The sequence below is a fragment of the Camelus bactrianus genome, chromosome 2 (genome assembly GCF_048773025.1).
Source record: "Camelus bactrianus isolate YW-2024 breed Bactrian camel chromosome 2, ASM4877302v1, whole genome shotgun sequence".
NCBI classification, from domain to species: Eukaryota; Metazoa; Chordata; class Mammalia; order Artiodactyla; family Camelidae; genus Camelus; species Camelus bactrianus.
Window position 1 is genome coordinate 79,929,029 of NC_133540.1, and position 22,801 is coordinate 79,951,829.

Here is a 22,801-nt window from a genome sequence, read left to right on the forward strand (position 1 = left end):
GAAAACCAGATATATTGAATATTTAGTAATTTCTCCTGACATTGCACAATTTCTTTTAGACTTGATTTCCCTAATTTGCCATTGTCGTATCTTTGTGTTTGTTTGGTCAAACTGTTTTTTTTTTAAACCTAAGAGGTAGGTATCTCATTTATTTCAACCACATTGAAAATTATTAAAATTAAATTATGGGGAAAATTTACAACATTACCAAGTTTGGGGTTTTTACATGGTTAAAAAAAAAGATTTGGTAAGTTTTTTCTTAGTTCACAAATTAAACACTTTTCTATCCTGGCCATTTCAGGGTTAACTTCTTTTTCCTAATTTTTAAAAGCAGGCAAATCCAGGCAACCAAACATTTCATTTATAAGTAAAATTCATTAAAGGAGAGAGAGACAGAAAGAGAGAGGGAGAGAGAAACATGGGTTTTGAATATTTTTTATAAAAAGACTAACATATGCCTTCCTACTTTGTGGGAAGAGAACAATTTAATTCACATATTAGAAAAAAATGGACTTAAACTGCTCTATATAAACCAAAGTTTCAAGACTTATGAAGAAACAGCAGTTTCATGTAATGCTTGAAATTGTTCTGTGACTTGAAGTTAATTTGAAATATTTATACTAAGTTTGAATTATTTGCTCCTTAGAAATATGGTAACATCACTTTAAGAAAACTTTTCTGAAACATACTTTTGTTAATTAAATATTCATAGGCAAGATCACATCATTAGGTTCAGCTATGTAGCAACATGATAGTCTATGACATATTATTACTATTCTGCTTGAAATGGTAATTTGTTGATTACTTTAAATTTCAGCCTAGAAATTTTCTCTTGGTCCTCTGACCATCATGTTGTGTATCAATATTACCTGAAGTTCCCTTATCATTTCATCTCTCAATAGAGAGATTTTCCACAAAGTGCCACCATGCCCCATTTCAAGGGAGTAAATCTTGAGGGTCTCAGGATCTCTGGCTCCCCTCCACCTTTCTCTCCACTAGCAATGACACACTGACACAGACCTTGACAAATTTACTTTATGCATTTAACTAAGACACCAACCAATCATACTGGGAATGGCTTTTTCAATAACCTCAGCCTTGCTTAGGCCAAGCTTATTAAGCGTGACTCTATTTCCTGGAGAATTCCTAATTGAGGTTTCATTTAATGCAAATAATGACAATAATTAGGTCCAGAAGAAGAGGGGCATCCCAACAATTAATTTATTGATTTATTAAGCTGACCCTTTGAAGGCTTTGTTTGCTTAGGTAAGTCACTCTTGATCTTTAGCATAGTATAATCTTTAACTCTTCATGTGTCACACTGCAATAATGATAAAAAGACAGCCTTATAATCTATGAATAGGGTTTACTATTAGAGTATGAGTAGGAGTAATTTTAAAATGTTGAATTAAATAAGAAAATATATACCATCTATCATAAGAATAAAAGAGGACTAAAGTATTCTGTATTGAAATAAAGTTAGCCACATTGTACACTGAAAAGATACAATGACAAATTCTTGTCTTCACAGGGAACAGTTTAAGCATTGAGGATATCGAAAAGATTTAGAATTAAACAAATCTAGTTTATAAAAAAGGATTAAAACTCAAGAAGTACAATGCATAAACTTCCCAGAAAAATTCTGTTGCACCAATACCACAGTTTTCCACAGGGAAAAAAAAAACAAAAAACTGTTGATTATATAACATCAATTCAGGAAGCAATTACTTCGCTGGAAAAGGATGCTGATTTATGCCAATTATGACAATATGGATTAGTGACCAATTTTTCATAGATATGGGCTTAACAGTTTACATGGTATAAAAGAGAAGTAATTAGGCATTAAAATACCTCTAGTAAATCAAAACTTTTTGAAGGAATAGCTCTTTTATTCCCTACTGTGTGAATAGTTAAAAAAAGGTAGATTTAGATATTTCCATATTTGTTTTACAAGTAAAGAAACTGTGGTGCCGAGTTTAGGCTATTCAAAAATGCTACACATGTTAATATATTCATATATAGTATGATTATATATTATATAGTCACATACAATATGAATAAATATATACTTATATACATTAATATATGTATATATTTTTTGCTTTTTTCCCACAAATACTTTTTATTTAAAAAAAATTTTTTTATTGAAGTATAGTCAGTTTACAATATTATGTCAATTTCTGGTATATAGCATATTTCAGTCATACATAGACATACATAATTCCTTTTCATACTCGTTTTCATTATAGGTTATACAAGATATTGAATATAGTTGCCTGTGCTCTACAGAAGAAAATTGTTATTTATCTATTTTATATATAGTAGTTAGTATCTGCAAATTTTGAACTCCCATTTTATCCCTTCCCACCCCGTTTAAGGTAGGAGAGTCTCACTTTAATTTTTCCTTTTACATTTAATTCTTTATATGATTTTTACATGTTGTATCCACTCTAAACTCAAACCTTTTATTTTCAGTATCTGTAGGAAAAATATGAACTATTAAAACTCATAATGTGATTACTTGGCTTATCTGAGTTTAATATTTGAATTTTCTGATAAGGAAAGGAGAATTGGCTGGATTTTTTAATCCACCCTCCCCCTTCTCTCTTTCTTCCTAAGTTGGAGGAATTTTGCTTCTTTTTTTTTTTCGCTCTTTCCTTTAAAATCTTTAAGTATTAAACGCCCCTAGTCTAGTAGTCTAGTATTTCAGAAATGCATTCTGTTAGATCTTACCCTTGTGGTGTAGGCTGCCTCGGGATCATCTTCCAGCACCCTGGAAAGCCCAAAGTCAGACACTTTGCACACAAGGTTACTGTTGATTAAGATGTTTCTGGCAGCAAGGTCTCTATGCACGTAGCCCATGTCGGAGAGGTACTTCATTCCCGCAGCGATGCCTCGCAGCATGCCGACTAGCTGGATCACAGTGAACTGCCCATCGTTTTTCTGTGAAGATGACACAGAAATACTAGTTCTGCAACAGCAATCACTGGGGAAAAATACTTAAGGATCTTCCTTCAATCCCCAAATTAATGCCCACTCTCACCACATTCACATGCAATTTCTATCTGAAGAGAATAGGAAAAGTTCGGCAATATCTAGTTAACCTGGTAGTGCGTATCAGTCCCCTGCTTGGTCAAAGCAGATAACGGCTTTGAAAGCCCCGTCCAAAATATCATTCAGTTGCTCTTTTCCACATTGTAATTCTTTTCTTCTCAGTCATCAGCGCAGTGTGTTCATCACTCCAGCCTTATGCCTGTCTTGGGTTAACACTGTGCATTTTTGAAGTCATTTAAAAGAAGCTAGCTGGATAGGCATACTGGTGACAGACAAAGTCGCCGGATGAAAGGAGGGAGATTCTGCAGCAGCAGGTGGAAGGTCAGGGGGAGGGGGACCAAGCAATGACCAGGATAATGTTAGCATTTCTTGGAAACCTGCTGTCTTTGTCAAGGGCACTGGACTTACTGCAGACACACAGAATTAGGCCCAAATGATGCTTATTTTGAAATAAAAGAATGATACGACCATAAGAGACTGAAGAATTTATCTGTAAGAAATTTGGCAGTAGAATCTGGTAGAGGATAGAGATTGGAAGGGAAGCTTGCCTTGCCAGTGGACACCTGTCATAGTCAACGCACAGGCCCCTCTTACAATCACCATTAAGCTGCCAACCATCACTTTTCTCATCCAGAGCAATAGATGCTACATTGAAGGAGAAAAGCCACCTGACTACAGTTTAATCAAGCCCAGGTTACATTGTCTAACACATGCTATTTACTAATAAAATGAGTTACCAACATTTAAAATTTGGAGACCTGCATATTAAAAACAAACTCTTCCTAAAATCTGGAAGATCTGACATTGACTATTGTCTACTATTATATAATACCTGGTACAAGGCGTGGCTGGCCCTCAGGTGAGGTATGAATCTATTTGACACTTTCATTAATACAGATGATTTTCATGGACTCTCTAGACATTTTTCCTTGTTCTGCCTGATATTATATACTTTGAGAGAGTTAAGTACTTGTAAAATCTTCTCTTTTTTTCCTTTCCTGCCTCCTTTCCTCTTTTATTTACTTTGGGCAAATTAACATACACGTAAATAAAATTGTAGAAACCCGTAATTTGGATTTGTACAAGTTTTTTGAAGTGGACAACTTTCAAACCAAAGTTAATTTTTGCAGTATAATTATCCTGACTCTAGATATTTCTATTTAAAACTCTATCTTTAAGGTAGCTGGATTTTAATTTCAATATTATTGCCAATATATGAATAGCACTTTGAAAACTTACATCTATCTCAAATCTTACCTTTAAAAATGTATCTAAAGAGCCGTTTTCCATATACTCTGTCACTATCATCACCGGTTTACCTGAAAAGAAAACAGTAGTATAAACTGCTGCTTTTTGATAGAGCATTCTTGTCTAGGAAAAGTTTACCTGGAAGTTTTTATTATTGTCCAAATTATACATAGTCATTTAAAAAAATGTCCTCTTAATGAGTTGCAAGTAAATTCCTGACATGATGATGTCTTAGTATCTTAGTATATACTGAGTGGAGTCAGTGAGAGGAAAGTATCATGAAAATGATAAAGATTGACACTTAAGGTACAAAAAATACAGAATTTTCAACATCAAAATCAATTTATGTAGAAAATGAGTTTAGGATGAATTTTATTTTTATAGAGATAACGATATAAAGTGCCAAGTAATATTTAGCAAAGCACTGCAAACATGCCAACACATTCCTCTTTCTCACAGTTCTAAATAAAAACTATCCAGTCCTAAGTGCTCTGTTTAAGATCCTTTGAACAGATGTTGCATTTTCTCAACTTTACTTCTATGTTCTTATAACTCCTTTACTTATGGCTACCTCTCTTTTCCCTCTCTGCCACACACAGTCTCTATCAATCCAATTGTTTTCATTCTTCAAAACCCTGTTCTATTTTCTCTTGCTGTCTGGAAATTTCTCTTGCAATCATCACTTCTGATGGACGAGGCCCTATTCTTTTCACGTCTGAGACAGAAGTACAGCTGGACAAACTGGAGCCACATGGCTTGGCTTTGTATCCTAGATCAATCATTTACTATCATGTGATCATGGGCAAATCAATTCTTATCTCTGTATACTAATTTGTTGTGAGTATCTGCCAAGTCATAGAGTTATCCAGGTCACTTAGAATAATGCCTACCACTTAGAATTTGCTATGTATTATTATTCTATAAACCTTATTGACTTTGTATCTGTGGGTTAACTTCCTTGCTAGCTGTAAGAGGACCAAGAAAACAGATCATATTTTATCCCTTATGAAAAATACGAGACCAAAAATCTTTGTTATATGAGGAAATACTTAAAACATGATTGTTAGTTTTATCACTCCACATTAACTTCACTATATTTTAAAATGTGCCTTTTTATTCTAAAATAAAAGTATAGACTTCATAAAATTTTAGTGTCCATTTAAACTATTTTGAAGTAAAAAAAGACCTTATGATAGCAAAATTCTATCTTATATATCTAGTAATTTTTTTTATATTATAGAGGGAAAGAAGGCCTATACAATTATGAAATGTGCTGTAATTAACTTAATGGCATCCTCCAGAAGGGCATCTGTATTTTACTTGAAAAGTGATTCATTCAGGTCACAGAATTAGAACGTGCATATTTATTCATACACCATTATCCCAAAATGTAAACAGAGATACAGAAAATTAGACAGTTACATGTTAAAAAGAAATAATAGGAAGAAAAAGGATTTTTCAATCCAAAAATCACTTAAAACTCACTATTTAGTATAATAAGGTAGGTCAGTCTAATTTCTCACTCAGATAATTATCTTCTTTTAAAATACTTTAGAAGCATTATTCTTTTAATGGAATGTCACAAGTAATATTCCAAAGGCAGATAACATTTCTCTCCTCTTTAAATTTTGTAAAAGTTAGAAAAAAAGTTTGTCTCAAATAATTCATTTGTCATCTATTTGCTACGCCTACATTAGGTAAAACATCACATATGTAGGGAATATGTATTGGAGATGTCATTTGATTTGAACCTTGAAAGGGTCACTGGTATAATAAAAGGTGACAGATATTCCAGGAAGAAGAGGCAGCATGTGCCAAGGCATCTTGTCATGAAAGAGCTCATCAAGTTCAAACATGGCCAGAGGCCTGGATTTTGCTTTGTAATTCAGGGAGTGACAGGAGATGAGTTGAGGAATACTGATTTTGAAACTGACTGGAAATATAATACCTTAGTTTAAAAAAAAAAAAAGAATGACTTATGGTTGTATTTGTATTTGTAAATGGCCATGACAGCACAAGAGAAAAAAAAAAGATTATGAATGTTTTTTTTCTCCTTTGTATGATTGTAATCTAAGTTCAACAATTAAGATAGATTTCTAATTTTACTTCATTTTAGTGGTACTGCTGCACTCATTTCAATGAACCTCAGACAAATGCTAAATAGACAAAATTCTGCTTTGGGCCCATTTGGTTCCAGTCTCACATCTTGAAGCCTATTTCAGGGTTTTCTTACTGTTGAAGCCTATTTCAAGCTTTTCTTTTAAAAGTTTAGAACTAATATGCTTCCCCAAGGGTGACAGCCAAAATATTTGATACCTGCTTTGGACAGGGACCTACATGTTTGAAGTTACAGCACCATATTGCTGGAATACTGGAAAATACTACTGTACCAGACATCACCTCTTCATCTGCCTGATTTCAAGAATTCAGAAATACTTCAGAGACAAAGCTGAGTTAGGCATATAAAAAGGCTATGTGGATAACCCTGGCTTCAGCTTTTTATCAAATAGGATAGAAGCATTTCAATAAATGTACAGCTAATAGAGCCAAAAAAGTACACACTTGCTGAACACCAGTCCTGATCAAACCAGGAAAAGGCCTATGCTTTCTGGAATCAGCCTGTGATTTCAGGAATCCTTCCTATAAAAGCTCTTTGTCTCTGATTTTCACTTACAGAAATCCACTGGGGGAGCTGTCACAGTGTCACTAGAAACGGAAGAACTGAATTCCAGCAGATATACAGGGGATATGGTCTTAGCTTTCCCCCACTGGTACCTCTCAGCTCCTACCACATGAACAGAAGCCTTGTCCATCAAGGCGAAGGCCTAATCTCCCTCCATCATTATCTGCTCTATCCCAAGCCCATTATGATTACAGCACCTTCCCTACATTACTACTTACAAAACCTTCAATTTCCTTCCACACTTTTTTTCTAAAATTTCTTCTTTCTGTCTATTTTCTAATTGTTTAGATCCTCTTCTTACAGTTATGGTCAGTGGTAACTATTTACTACTGTTCACCTAAGGTCTACTGAACAGGAGTTGGATAAAATTTCTCTGTTAAAATATTTCTTCCTTGGTTAAATTTGTTCTTAAATTCAACCTAAATTTACTAAACTTAGACAAAAAAGATTTATACTTTAAAAACAATGAATGGACCAGAAAACTTACTGACTTTGAATAATATATGTTTGGAAAGAAAAAAAAATGATGGCTTTTCAGGGCTATGGGCACCTGGTATTCGTCCTGTAAGATTTTTTAGCTTTCATCGCCTACTTTTAAAAGTCAGATTCATTATTCATGACAGTGTAGGCTGTAATGTCAATAACAAAAAACATTTAAGAAATATGATAGGGACCTAAACACCTCTCATATTTCAGAAAATGGGGGAAAAGCAATGAAAATGAATGTTTGCAAACAAGCATTATCTTCTTTTGTTTATAAAAATAAGACAATTCATGACCGATTAGATGATTTCTCATACTTGAGCCATTTTAATGATAGTTACATTTAGTTTGGCTTATGTTTTGTCTCAGTTCCTGCTAGTCTGCAAAAATGACATAGCAATAATTAACGTGGCTTACTCTAACCATTGTAAATTCAATAAAATGGTATAAATCATTTCCATTATCCAGCTTGAAGTACAGACAAATAGTAGATCTGCCAATAATTTTGAAAGCATATTATCAAAAATCAATACAAAAAGAGCTCATAAAGCATGTCAAAACATGATTTTAATCACGGAGTAGAGTTTTTTATATTACTTTATGTTATGTTATGTTATGTTATGTTACTATGCAGTAATAGAAACACATTATTTATGGCATTAACCAACCTCATATTTCATCATTTGGTATAGATAATCATAAAAGAGCAACAGTTTATTGATTTATTGACTGCCCACTTTTTACAGGGCATGGTGTTATTTTCAATTGTCATCAAAATTCTATAGTAGTGATGATACTACAAAAGTCTCTTTTCAGAGAAAGAAAAGTGAGGCTTAAAAAGATTCAATATATTACTTGAGTTGATTAGCTCAAGTTGTATAACAAATAAAGTCGGGAATCAAACTCATGTCCACCTGACTACAAAAGCTGTTTTCCTTCCCTCCAAATTATGATGCTTGTAATTTTGAAGTATTTATTTTAAATTATATATTTTATTTTAAAATATCACAAATATTTTATCTTTTTGTGTTCATATAAGCTTGAGAATCATGACTATGCCATACCAAACCATTCAAGTATTAATGGCAGATCTGATAGGGATTTAGCTGCTTTCAATAAATAATATATTCTTACTTATGATCATTACTTATATATCCGTCAAGCATTCTGAAGTGTTCTATAGTGAAGCAATCTTGTATTCTACTTATATGAGGCATCTAAAGTAGTCAAACCCACAGAAACAGAAGATGATGGTGGCTGCCAGCATTTAGGGGAGGGAGAAAGGAGGAATTGCTATTCACTGGGTATAACATTTCAGTTATGCAAGACAAAAGTTCTAGAGATCAGCTATACAACACTGTGCTTACAGTGAACAAAACTGTACTGTGTACTTTACACTTAAAAATTTAAGAGGGCAGATATCATGATGCGGATTTTTCTTATCACAATAAAACAAAATTGCGTTTGCTTCCTTACTAAGTGATTTTTTTTGGTGCTCATGTCCATCAAAATCTAAGAAAGGAGAGAACATGCCACTCCTGGTAAAGCTGTTCCTTCTCATAAGGTATCTCAAAATTAGGTGAAACAAACTTTGGGGAATGTCAATCTAAGCCTTGCTTTTCAGAGCATAGCCCTTGACCAGTGGCCTCGCTATCATCTGGGAGCTTGTTAGAAATGCAAAATCTCAGTGCCCAGTCCAATCTATTGAAACAGATTCTGCATTTTAGCAATATCCTCAGAGGCACATTGTATTTTGAGAAACACTGAGCTAGGCCACACCACAAGAGCTGCAGCTAAATCTGGCCTTATTATTTTATTTGCATTGATACCACCTGCTTTTCTGAAACCATTTAGCACATCAATAAATATGTGGTACCACTTAAGGGTAAAAGGGAGCTTTTGATTTAGAAGCATCATAATTCACTGGGAAATAACTGTCTCTGGGTTTCTCTTAGAAACATTTTACAAAATTTGTAAATATTTAAAAGTAAGTCTGTGCTTATATTTATATATCCATAGTGTTATTTCACTGTGCCATTCTATTTGGGTTGTATTCCATTTAGTACATTAACACTTGCAGCTGTTTGAAATTACTTTTATTTCACTCCAAGGGAAACCTGGGATAACAAACATCACGATTCAATTATTAATGGTTAATGGACAACCAGAAAATGGAATCTTGTGCTTGCAGTAGAAATAGATAATGCTTATTAAGATGGGGAGTGGGAAGGGTGGACCAAGTATGGGTCAGTTAGAACTCAGAAGGGTACTCAGATATTTTAATTCCATTATGGTCCTTATTTATTGGTTAACACTTTAAGGGAAACCAGTTATAAAATTATGTAATCTTAATTTCAGAAAAGACTATAAATCAAAAGCCTCTATACCTTACCTGAGATGGGAGCATAGAAATATTTCTATTAAGTAGAAATTCCAAACTTTCCCTATTCCTCTATTATTTCACACTGTTTACACTGATATAAACTTTTTAATTAGATGTTCATTTCTCAAATTAAAAAAAAATTAGAATTGCTCTGACATTACTGAAGGTGGGTAATTACTTATGGAGGAAGAGACTGTCGACTTTGCAGAGGAACAGAGGAAACTAAGAATTAACAATGTGACAGCTTTGTTTTATTAATAATGAAAATGACTTTCAAAACGTAACGTTTAATTTACCAACAGTCCATCTTTGAGCCAGTAAATCTTTTTCAGATGTGTAGAATTTAGATTTTATCAGAATAAGCACTTGTAAATATCTAATAAATATTTTATGTTTATTTATTAAACCTTGCTCTCTGCCCTAATAATGAAAAACAAATATCAGATTAATGAACTGGCTTCCATTTCTACTTCAGTTTTAAATTTGTTTATTTCCATCATGGTTTATCACTGATAATGGTTCATAGAATTGTTGCCTTTTGTGAAAGGGCAGATGTAAAATTTAAGCATGCCCATAGTGCAAACGTTTTCATTCATACTTCTCAGAATCCAATTTTATAGACAGTGTCTGCAGTTGGACACTTACAGGCTTACAGATGTAACCTGTCCCCAGCAGAACTACTGCTTACCAACTTGTCCCCAGAGGAACTACTGATTACCAACCAGTCTTGCTCCTCCTAATCTTTCCCCATAAATGGCAATTCCTTTCTTCAAGGTACTCAGGACAAATAATTTATAATTATCATTGACTCCTCTCTCTTTCTCACATTCCACAGCTAATCCACAAGAAGCTGTACTGTGATTGCCTCCAAAATATCTACAGAATTAAACTACTACTCTTCATCTTGTTAGAGTACTACCCTGATCTAATCCACAATGAGGTGTGAACAGTGACAGTAGTCTTCTCACTGTCTTCCCATTTAAACACTGGCTCCTACCATCTGTACTCAACACAGAGGCCTTACTGATCCTGTTAACGCAGAAACAAGATTCTGTCACATCTTGGCTCCAAAGCTCAGATTAAGAGGGGGTCTTCATAGGGACCAGAGAGTTCACACTGTACCTAACCTTGTACTACAGCTTCAAGTTAAACTCTCACCAGACTCCTCTCATTCATTCCATTGAAGCAACAATGATCTTCTTGCTGTTTCTTGAACGTTCTATGTAAGTTCTATTCGCGCCTTGCAGATCTTTCTTTCTACAACACACTGCCCCCAGATGTCTGTAAGGCCCACACCTTCACTTTATTCAAGCCTTATCAGAGAGGTCTTTCTCTAAATAAAATAGAAACCACCAACCCTCAATGGAAGCAATCCTTAATCTCCTAACTTGACTTTACTTTTTTTCATTTAATATATTGTAAATATATTTGTTCAATTAGTTTCTGCCTCTCCAACACAAAGGTAAGCTCCATAAAGGCACGAACTCAGTTTGTTTAACCTCTACTGTATCCCATTGATTAATACAGATAGACATGTACTAGGTGATCAATTAATACCTTTTTAATAAATAAATGTTTCTTGTCAAGTATATACTGAATAGTGCAATATGAGGTTGGTAATCTATACTGCTTAAGAGACTTGGTTTTGGAATCATACAGAACTTTGTAAATCTGGCATTATTCTGTGCTAGTTTTATGATATTGGATAAGGTATTCAACCTCTTTAAGGTTCATTTTTCCCACCAGTAAAATAAGAACAAATACTAGTGTCTACAGGATTGCATTATTGTGCAGATTAAAGGAGATAATACATAAAGTGCATTGACTTAGTATATCCTTAAAGTAATCTTAATGAGTAGTAGTAGTTATAACTGTTATATTTATATGCGAGATCCTGTGAAAAGATCCTCATGCAATTTCTTTCATATGAATTTTATTTTTTTTCTAATTCACCCATGGTTTTATAGAATAAAGTTGTTTAAATTAAAATATAAGCTATATATCACTCTAACTCAGTTTAAATGTTTACCTTCCCTGCAATTTAGTCATTGACTCATTTAATATCATTCATATCTTTTAACTGCAATGTTGAGAATTATTTTATTTTTCTTGAACCAAATTGCTATTTTTTGTTTTTATTTATTTGTTTTTTTAACTGAAGTGTAGTCAGTCCACAATGCTTTGTCAATTTCTGGTATACAGCATAATGGTTCAGTCATACATATACATACATATATTTGTTTTCATAGTCTTTTTCATTATAGGTTACTACAAGATATTGAATACAGTTCCCTGTGTTATACAGTATAAACTTGTTGTTTATTTATTTTATATATATTGTTAAGTTTCTGCAAATCTTGAACTCCCAATTTATCCCTTCCCACCTCCTTTCCCCCCTGGTAACCATAAGTTTGTTTTCTATGTCTGAGTCTGTTTCTGTTTTGTAAATAAGTTCATTTGTCTTTTTATTTTTAAGATTCCACATGGAATACTACTCAGCCATAAAAAAGAGTAAAATAATGCCATTTGCAGCAATACAGATGGACCTGGAGATTGTCATTCTAAGTGAAGTAAGCCATAAAGAGAAAAAAAGTATCATTCATATCTTAAAAAAAATTCTTTTTTAATTACCTAATGTGTCTGGCGCTGTGATAGACACTAGGGGTGCTATGAACAAATATCCATTTTAAGAAGCTCATCATGTAGTAAGGATGATAAACCATGTAGAGAGATAACTGTGATACAATGGACCACATGACAAAGTGCAGAGAAATGTCACTAGAGTTTATAACGTTGTCTCTGGCTGAGAATTCATTCATTCAACAAATACATGAAACGCTACACATGCCGAGTACTGAACTAGAAACACACAGGTGAGCAAAACAAAACAGAAACCTCTGCTCTTTGAAGTTTGTATTCTAATGTATAATTGGGACCCTTTCTTTGACTCAGCTATTCAACATTACTGAGCGGTCTACTCTATGCCAGGCAGACACTGAGGACAGAGGAAAAATGCAGATAAATGACACTGATCTCATGGACAAGGTCACATGTGAATTAAACTTGAAGGTCAAATGGAGCTGAGGAAAGTGGGGAGGACATTCTAGGGCTGAATGAAGTATCTCCAAGGGACAGCATAAGAACTAGGTAGAGCTTTCTGGAAAGGAAATAGTGTAATATGGAGATATGGCCAAATTGTATCAGGTAAAGTATCAAAGTGTATGTATTTTGCTTGATTTGTTTGTTTGTTTGATGATGAGACAGGAAAGAAGAGTGATTGAGTAAAATGTATGGAATGGACTAATGTGGGAAAATACCAAAATGCGTGGACTAGTTTGAGGATTGTTGGATTAGCCCCGGGTAATATATAATAAGAGCCTGTAAAATAAAATTTGACTTTGTAAGATAGGATGAAATACAATAGTTGAAAGATAATCACAAGTTTACATAAGAAGTCAGAGTTGTCTGACAATTTAAATAATCAGTTATCATTGAATGTGTTATCTCCTCAGACATAGAAAAATAGGGAGATATTCTTTTAATTTTTCTCTAATATTTTGTTTAAATTTATTAATTTTACAGGAGAACTAAGTTTCTTTGTACATGATCCTAGATTAAGCAATATAACTACAAATAATTTTAAGACTCCATAGAAATATTCCTTCAGTCAATTTTGATAATATTTCCATGGGTGGGAAAAAAATAAATCTTAAAGAACTAAGGATGCTGCAGTGGGAAAATAATAATTTTCCCCCCTTTTAAATTTTATTCCTGAATCTATTTAAATAGTTAAAGCTGGCACTGTGTATGTGACATTAAAGCATCTTGCATGGCGAATGAGTCAATGAAGCCAGGACCTGTGGGTCTTTTACATCATTTGTCACAAGGCCTCTCTAGAATATATACCTATTTATGATGTGTCCCGTTTAACAGCAAATCACAGAAGGAATCTGAATGAGGGCCCATGTTTTGGGCATGTAGGGCGAGTGACACAGGAAAGAGAACGGTTCATCATGACACTGCCCATAGGAGTGCTACTTCAAACTCCCCACCTTAGCTTCAATCAGAAAAAAATCACAAGATTTAGTTGCACTTATGTCTCATTATCTGTGTGCTGCAGGTTGAGAATAATTGTTGAATAAATTAGCATCAGATCAGAGAGCATGAAATTAAGGACACAAATAAAGTGAGTTGCAACATGGTAAATTAAAAACAAGTTGAAGACTTCCTAGGTTGAACAGCAAGAGCTTCATTTATTAAGGGGAAATACAGTTTCAAGTCACCTGGAACAAAAAAATAAGACAAAGAAATATTTTAAATATTTACATTTTGCTTTACATGTATGGGTAGCTTCATGGAGCAACATCAAACAGCATATGTGATTAGGAGATTGGAAATTTTAAATCTGTATTTCCAATCACAGGACTGGTTTTTAGATTATACTTTACAGAATTTAAATATGATCATTTGTTGCTAATGACATTTGCTTCTAAAAATAAAGATTTCAAGTGCATATAACATGGTATATGCCAAATTTAGTTGTCTTACGATGAGAAGTTCAGTTGTCTTATGCTGCCTCAGTCAGAACCCATGCACATAAAACAAGTTTTGTAATAAATTAGGGGTCTAAAAAAGTAGGTGAATATTAGTTCTAATAATTTGGCAGTCTTGTCTACTAATATCTGATGCATTCACTTAAACAGATTAAAATAAATACTTATTCACTGCTCTAATTACCTGCAGTTTTGTTCACAAATACATCTTTATTTAGTCTGCATAAAAATTTTATAAGGTACATATGATTTTTTTTCTTTTTGTGTGACACTGAGGCTCAAAGTGTTTAACTAAAGTGACCATGGATTGGTTTAGGTTTAGGTGTAATGGGTTTGCATAAATATTTAGGACATTATCTGTTTCTTCAGGAGCAGACTATTTTGGCTAGGGAGCTAAAAAATACATTCAAAGGAGACAAAATTAAATGAAAGGGTTGAATAAAAATTTTGGACAAATGAAGGAACATTACAGGCAGTTGCAAAAATCCTTATACAGCCACAGTGTTCACAAGAAGGAGTGATTATTTCAGGGTTAAGTGATGGTGGATTGTTTCGTGGAGGTGATGAAATTTGAATAGGGTTCCGAAGGAAACGAAAAAGTAGTGAGTACAAAGATTGAAATTTCAAAGAAAGAGGCAACGTAGGCAGGGCACAATATCAATTAAAATAGATTAGGAATGAAATGGCTATGGAGGAGTTCAGAGCACTGGAAGAGAGAGACATGGAAAAGAAATAATCATGCATTTATTAAGTAGCTACTCTGTGTCATGCTCATCCTAAACTCGACCTGTGTTAATTCATATCACCTTCACATCACTATGAAGTATTCTTACCCCACGTCATTGATGAGGAAAGTAAGGGTTTGAATGTATAACTAACTTACACAGTCACATAGTAGTGTATTGCAGAAGCAAAATAAAAATCCGTGGCTAGATCCATAGCCCACTTTTCTGACTATTCTGTAGGGACTGTCTTCTGTGATAGTAACAGTGATCTGGCGCTGTTCTACACATTATAGCTTAACTCATTACAGGGTAGACTGGCTGCATATGGGGTTTTACATATACCCTGGGTCATAGGAAGTCATGGTCAGAGTTTATTTGAAGAAGTTAAATTTAGAAGTCATATTAAGGATTAAATGAAGACATGAAATTTATCAAAATATTTTACATACTTCTATTACTATGACTATCGTGAAGAACTATGCTTTCTAGTAGATACTACCCTGCCCACATAGGAAATCATTTCACTCCACCGCTGTTGTTGTAATTCTTGTTTCTACAGTATCCAGCCCCATGTACTACCACTGATGTCCTTTCAAGGTCCTTCCCCTCAGATGGATTATAGTCATGTTCAAATTTTGATTTCTTTTTTTAAATTCTTTTTAAAAAATTCTGATTTCATTTTATTTTACCTGTAATCATCCCCCTCACATCATCTTATTTAGAATATTCTGCCTCATTCATCATAGGGCATGATTTTTGCAAAATATTTTAATTTATTTTATTCCTTCAAAAATACATATTTTTTCTTTGTCCCTCATCTGCCTTATGTCCCTGGCTTCCATCATTTTTTAGGAACTTATTTGTTCTGATTAGACCTCAGAATGCCCTTTTTGCTCCAACAATCCTGTCTTCAGGTAGCCTTCAAGGAGGAAATAATGCGTGGGCATGTACTCAGCTAGGGGAAAGAAGCATATTTAAGTTTTAAAGAAACCCACATGACTGCAAGTAATTTTATTCCTATGTTACCTTCCTCTATGGGCATTCTTGCTGGAGACGTGTATCTCTTTGAGACATGGAGAAAAACAATCTCCCAGCAATAGAGGCTGATTCAGAAGTTCTGCCAATCATCAACATGATATGTTTAGCCACTATCTTTTCTAGGACTTGTGAGAGGCTCTGTGTTCTCATCTGTGACCTACTGCGAATGAATCATGATTTTGGAATTAAGTGGTAATAAACCAGGTAAATTTTTTTGTTTGTTTCTTTTGCTCCTTTTTATTGTAGAAAAGGTTGTGTTTTTATTGTTGCTGTTGTTTGTGTTTAGTTTTCCATATTTAAAATCAGAAGGGCATAAATGGATAGCCAATGAACTGAAATTACTTAGTAGGTTGAGAACAGTTATTGAATATTACATTGCTCCTACACATATTTGGCATATATAATTTAAAACTTGATTAATAGCAAATGGAATCTGAACCAATGCTTGAAAGAAAGTAAACAGTGTTCCTTACCAAATGTTTCAGATGGTTTTACAAAGTAGTGTGTAAGATATGAGGGATAAAGGAAGGGACCAGAACACATAGGAATGGCCAAGAAAAAAACGGATTAAAAGAAAATAAAAGTCTCAGTTATGTGTCTCATAACTACCTTATAGGATGACTGAAAAATTATTTGAAATCCTTATACTGGCAAGCTCAACGCATAACCGCATTTACAAGACACTAACAAGAATTTAAAAGAGGTGTGAAATTCTAGATATTTCTGAGTAAAAATAGGATTTGCTTAACAAAATAACTAGTCTCAAGGAACTTTCCCCATCTTCTGAGGCTGTCACTTTCCCTAGAACTATTGAAATATCTCAATGAAAAAGGTGAATAAAAGAAATACATCTGGCTGTAAAGAATGGCTTAAAAGGTGGCGGGCACCTACGGTGGCAGTAATCCTATTAAACATTAAACTTCAATGCCTCAATCACAACTTTGAAGTTAATATTTCATTAGGATAAAAAGTGAAAGAGCCAGGAGAAAAAAAAAAAAAGGATACTTTTACTGTTTCTTTTATCTGGGTACACTTTCTCTGGTGCTGAATTCACAGTAAGTGATTTAACACAAAGGTTTAAAAAAAATAAATAGAAATTCAGGTTCATTGAAGATCAGCTTCGACAAGAGTCTGCTAAAACACAGGAAAATTATTATTAATATTAGAGAAATCATTAATGGAATTATTATGGCCAGTTTTCTCTCTCTATATTCATCATGAAATTAATAATAACCTAATAGAAGAAATTCAGGTATTTATGATCACACACACATGCATAATTAGCCATTGTACTTACTTTTGGTCACAACACCTTCTAAGTGAATGATGTTAGGATGGTCAAACTGCCCCATGATACTTGCTTCACCCAGGAAATCTCTGCGTTGCTTTTCAGTATAGCCTACTTTAAGAGTTTTAATCGCCACAGGTAATTCTCTTTTTCCTGGAAGTTTCAAACGTCCACTGCAAACTTCACCAAATTCACCTTGTGATAAAGATGTTAAAAACACATAAACTCATCACAAACCTTTATTCTAATAACACTCTGAAGTTCTCTTAGAACACTAAGGTTTAGACAAAACAGAGTTAAAGGGGGGTCCAAACTTTCTTATCAGTGTTAGTAGAAATTAATGGTGCATTGGGAAAAATCATCTACAGGTGATCATAAAACACGTTGAGGGTTATTAGTTTCATCCATGTCACCTACGGAAATCTTAACGGAAACATCAGAAAGAAATTAAAAGCAACTGAAAATCACTTTCTTCCTTTTCTTTCTACTCTAGCAGTGACATTGAGAAGAGAAAAAAAAAGTACAAAAAGAAAACAGTCTTAAGGGGAAGAGATGATTCATAAATAGAACTGGGAGCTTGAATTTCGTAAATACTTTTGGGCAATACAAATTATAAACATATATATGAAATATAATAAACAATAGATGTGAAACACTATGTTTGAATATACATTTTTTTTTGGTTTATTACTTCATAAACCAGACATTTGCTGGTTTAAGTATGAGCTACACAGAAGGTAGCATTAAAATATGATCAATTATATAACACTTTGAAAGCAAGTCAGTTACAAAAGATTAAAAATATTCTGCATTAGGTTAGGACACTGACACATTATGTTCTATAATCTAAACTCAGGTTAAAAGTCAGAGTTCAACACACTGTCCTACCTGCTCCAATGACTCTTTCAATGGTGATGCATGAAGCTTCTATCTCCTTGGCAAATTCATGAACAGCTTGGTTGGGATCCTCATAGGTATGTGGATCAATATAAGTTCTTACTCCTGGCAGTTTAACTGTAAAAGTAAATGGGCATTAAAATAGAAGTGCTTGTGATGGATGAGTGAAATTATAAACGTTTATTAATGCGCAACTGTGGCCTAAATCCCTAATTCCTAGAAGTGGTAGAGCTGCAAAGACAGACCCTCTTCTGAGTTACAGGAGTCATTTGTCCAGCTATCTCACTTTTATAATGTTAGAAATCTGGATTGTTGGCATGCACAAGAAGTGCATATGGGCCGACATATTTGAGTAAATACATCTTTCAACAATAATGTTCAAGGAGTCAGTCTCAGACAAACTAAGACACTTTTGTTTATTAAACTGGGCAATGAAATGATATTCGTTCATATAGTTGCTGGTTTGTTTCCCATGTTTTACTTAAAATATCACAGATGATTAATTTAGGTTTTACAAAAAATAGTCTTTTTAATCTTTGTTTGGTTTTTTGGAAGGGTAGGTAATTACGTTTATTTATTTATTTAATGGACATACTGGGGATTGAACCCAGGACCTCGTGCATGCTAAGCATGCATTCCACCACTGAGCTATATCCTATAACCCTTACAAAAAATAATTTAAAGTAACTTTTCTGGTGCTTTGTTCCTGTAAGACTGACATAGAACTCGAAAGGAAAAGAAAAGTTCTCTCTTCCTGTTGCTGCAGGGCCTTATACAAGACTCTAAGGTTCTATGAGCTTCAGTTTCATCACATTTTAATGGCAACTGATATTACCCTCACAGTGTTTTTTGAGGATAAATAACATTAAATAAGATAGGGCTATGAAAATGAACTAAAAAATTCACTGCCACATGAATTATAGGTTTAATGATTTTGACTTTCATGGTCATGGCAAAGTGACAAAAAAAAAAAACCTCTTTCTGTCATTTACTTGGCAAATCAACTCACACCATACTATTTATGAAAAAATGAACATGTTGAAATACCATTAATTAGAACCCATTTAAGCTAGTTTTTAAAGCTCATTATTAAAATTGATATTCTGCATTTCTTAAAAGTGTAGTTTTTTTTCAAGTCATTTGAACCAAGGTTGCTGCTACAGGATCTGCTCAGGGAAATTTCTGCCAAATGCTAGAAAAAGAAGAAACAATTGATTCATTTAATCTGGTGGTATTATTTAATGATATATTTCTACTGACTGTTGTTAAGAATTAGAACTGGTCTGGAAATTTGGTTTGCAATATTATAGCTTTTTATATTAAGCAAAAAGGTTTTATTTTAATGATTATAATGAAAGTATGCTTTAAAGAAGTGAACAAACCATCCAATCGTTGCCTAGGGTCAGTCGGCAATGCCCCAAGCCCATGTGCTTTAGAGAAATATAACAAAACATATTTTTGAACACAATATTTTCGGTCAGTTATTGTAAATTTCTTGTCTGAAAAGGAGCCAAAACAACAATAAAGTATCCCCTACTTGGTTTTAGTTTGATTTTTTACAGTTTGCTTACTGTGCCCATTATGAAAATGCATCTTTTCCTCTTCTGGATCTTGTTTTGCTTTGCTGTAACCACACCGCCTGGAACAGAGTAAGCTACAATTAGCCACAGCTCCAAGCGGTGAAGCACATGGAGCCCAGAAGCACGTAACACAACTGAAATGATGGCAAACTTAAGTGATTTTCACACCAGTTGGATGAAATAACACCAGTACTCTTTTGGATGAATTCTATTTCTTCAGCCAGTATCCCTCACTCTTGCCCAGATTTCACTGAGAAGTCTGCAGCTATCCAACCCTATTTTTAAACTTTTCTTCCCCATAGACCACACAGACATTACTCTGTTCCCTTCCTCTTGGTCTTTTTTTTTTGTCACCTCAGAGGCCCCTGCCTTTTTTCAGGATGAACTGTCCCAATTAGGTCCCTGATTCAATAGTCTACTCCTTTCAGCCCGTCACGCTATCATTTCATTTTATTTTCCTTCTCTTGTTTTGGAGTCTTTAGTTTCTCCACTGGCTGTTTCCCACTCACATCCGCTCAGAGATCACTATCAAGTTCACCAAGACCTGCCACCCTCTTGCTCCACTCTCCAAATCTTCATCTCTCCTGTCTTCTTCAACTACTTCCTAATGTGCAAGTCCTTTTTACCTGCTCTTAATGATTTATAAACATCTGCCCCTCTAATATTCACTGATGACATACTCATTGCTAAATCCAGTGACTTCTTGATTTTTAATCATTCACGAGGGACTGAAGTCCGTAACTACTTTCTGATGCTTCTTACTACTCTTTTCATTTCTGTGAATGTTTTTATAGGTCCTCTGTACCAACTTCTCTGGTTCTCTCCTGTCAATATGTCCATTTCTATCAATTTAATTAATACCTCTGTCCTCTTGGTTTAATTCTTTTGAGAGTTATATTCTTATTCTTAATAGATTTACTTTATAGGGATATTCACTGGCATTCAGACTCAATAGATCTGAAAAAGAAAACAGTATCTTCCTTTTTACTTTCAATCTTGATCTGCTGCCTTCTTCTCCGTTAATAACACTTCCGTGGCTTTGGTACCTTAAGATCAAAGCCTACTCTTGTGTACCTCACAACAAATTAGTTGCCAAAGCACAAGCATTATATAACATAAATGTCTTTTGATCCATCTCTTTCATTTCATTGGCTCTACATTTTCAATTAAGACTTCGCTATTTTTCATTTGGATTACTATCAGTGCCTCAAACGATGCCTCTGCATTCTGTAACTGCTTTCCTAAATTCTACTAGATGTGGCTGTTGCCAAATTACCATAAATTAGGTATTTTTATAGTGTTAGCACTTTCCTGCAAAATCTTCAATAAAATTAGAAGGTAAAGTTTCCTAAATGTGGCCCTAATGCACATTTTCTACATCATCTCTAAGGCAGCTCTCTGTGCTTCCATACCTTCACATACACTGGTTCCTGACCTAGGATGCTCTTCCTAAAAATTTCCAATGATCAAAGTCCAGCTCAATTTTTGCTTTCTTCACTTTTTTTTCCCCTAATACCCTAGCTTAATGCAATCTTCCCCTCTTTGGACCCAGTAGCTTTCTGTATCCCTCTCGTGGAGTGATTCTCATTCTACAAAGCAACATAGTCATTTGAGAATGCCTTTTGGCTCTCTTACTATTATTGCCAGTTTCCTGAATGGCAGCAATTAGCATTCATCTATAAATTTCTGAAGTGACCTAGCGCCTGCCTCAGGGTTGGCACCAAAAATATTTGTCACATTGATGAATGAATAAATGAATGAGTGAATGATATTTTGATTGAGTCTACACAATGACAAGTGTTTCGAGGTGGAATACACCGATGAATACTAAAGCACATGATTAACTGTATAACATTACCACAACACTAAAATAAAAATATTTAAATTTATAGTGAAACTCTAAGGAAGTGAATTTATTCTTCACAAACTCTTATAACAAAATTGAGTTTCTTAAAAACAAAATTCCATCTATTTCTGCATAAAGAAAATACAGCCAAACTGTCAGATAGACTATATACTACTATATGTTGTAAATGAAACGGCCAGTTGACATGCGCCTGAGGACTGCTCCTTGGTTTAATATTGTAGAATGTTTCTTAACTATGTGTATATTTTGATATAAAAATGAAACTTATTTTATTCTCTATCTTTCCTACTGTATAATTACATATATAATACAAAACAGATAACATAACTTTCCCTTGTACAATTAAAAAAATGTATCATTATCTTAATTTTATCATGTTAAAGAACTGGCAATTTATTAGTAAAGTACAACTAGTAAAACTTGAGTGAACTTGAAGTAATATACTTAATACATACAGTGTTTTGTGGTGAGGAAATTACACAATGGGGATCTGGTGGCTTTTCAAATTTTATTCATAACACATACATGCATTTGTCATTTAAGAGCCCTTAAGACATCTTGAATCACCTCACCACAGTGAAATGGAAAGAAAAAACAAATTCATAAAATTATACTGAAATAATAGTTGGCCTATTCAAGCTGACACTTAAGTTATTTTAATACATTGCTCATATTTTTTCAGGTGTTACATTATTCTTTCAATCTTTAATGTATGTGCCTCTAGAGAAAAGTTATTGATATTTTTTAAACCAATGTTCTAAATACAATTGTGTGAAATCATCCTGAGACTGATGTTATTTAAATAATACTGACGAAAAATTTTGTTAGAGGAATTCTAAAGAGACATAAAAAGTATACACGTTCTTGCAGTTTACATTAGAAAACAAACATCCATTCCACCTTCAACTCTCCTACCTTCAAAAAAAAATTAAGCTTTCCAACTTTTATCCTCAGTCTTTATCATTAAATAAGCCTCATGGATATTTAAATTGCATGCAAATT

General features: G+C 33.8%; 1 protein-coding gene across 12 annotated transcripts in view; it reads right to left on the reverse strand.

Moving 5' to 3' along the window:
* Window positions 1-22,801, reverse strand: part of EPHA5 (EPH receptor A5) — a 314,401-nt gene that overhangs the window by 24,166 nt on the left and 267,434 nt on the right. For all 12 annotated transcript variants that reach the window (XM_074344128.1, XM_074344124.1, XM_074344129.1 and 9 more), the window contains 5 exons: window positions 19,924-19,991; window positions 18,344-18,469; window positions 17,465-17,650; window positions 4,312-4,373; window positions 2,734-2,943 (listed from right to left, as the gene is read on the reverse strand). In XM_074344128.1, coding sequence (XP_074200229.1) covers window positions 2,734-2,943; window positions 4,312-4,373; window positions 17,465-17,650; window positions 18,344-18,469; window positions 19,924-19,991 — 652 coding nt within the window. The remainder of the gene's footprint in view (window positions 1-2,733; window positions 2,944-4,311; window positions 4,374-17,464; window positions 17,651-18,343; window positions 18,470-19,923; window positions 19,992-22,801) is intronic.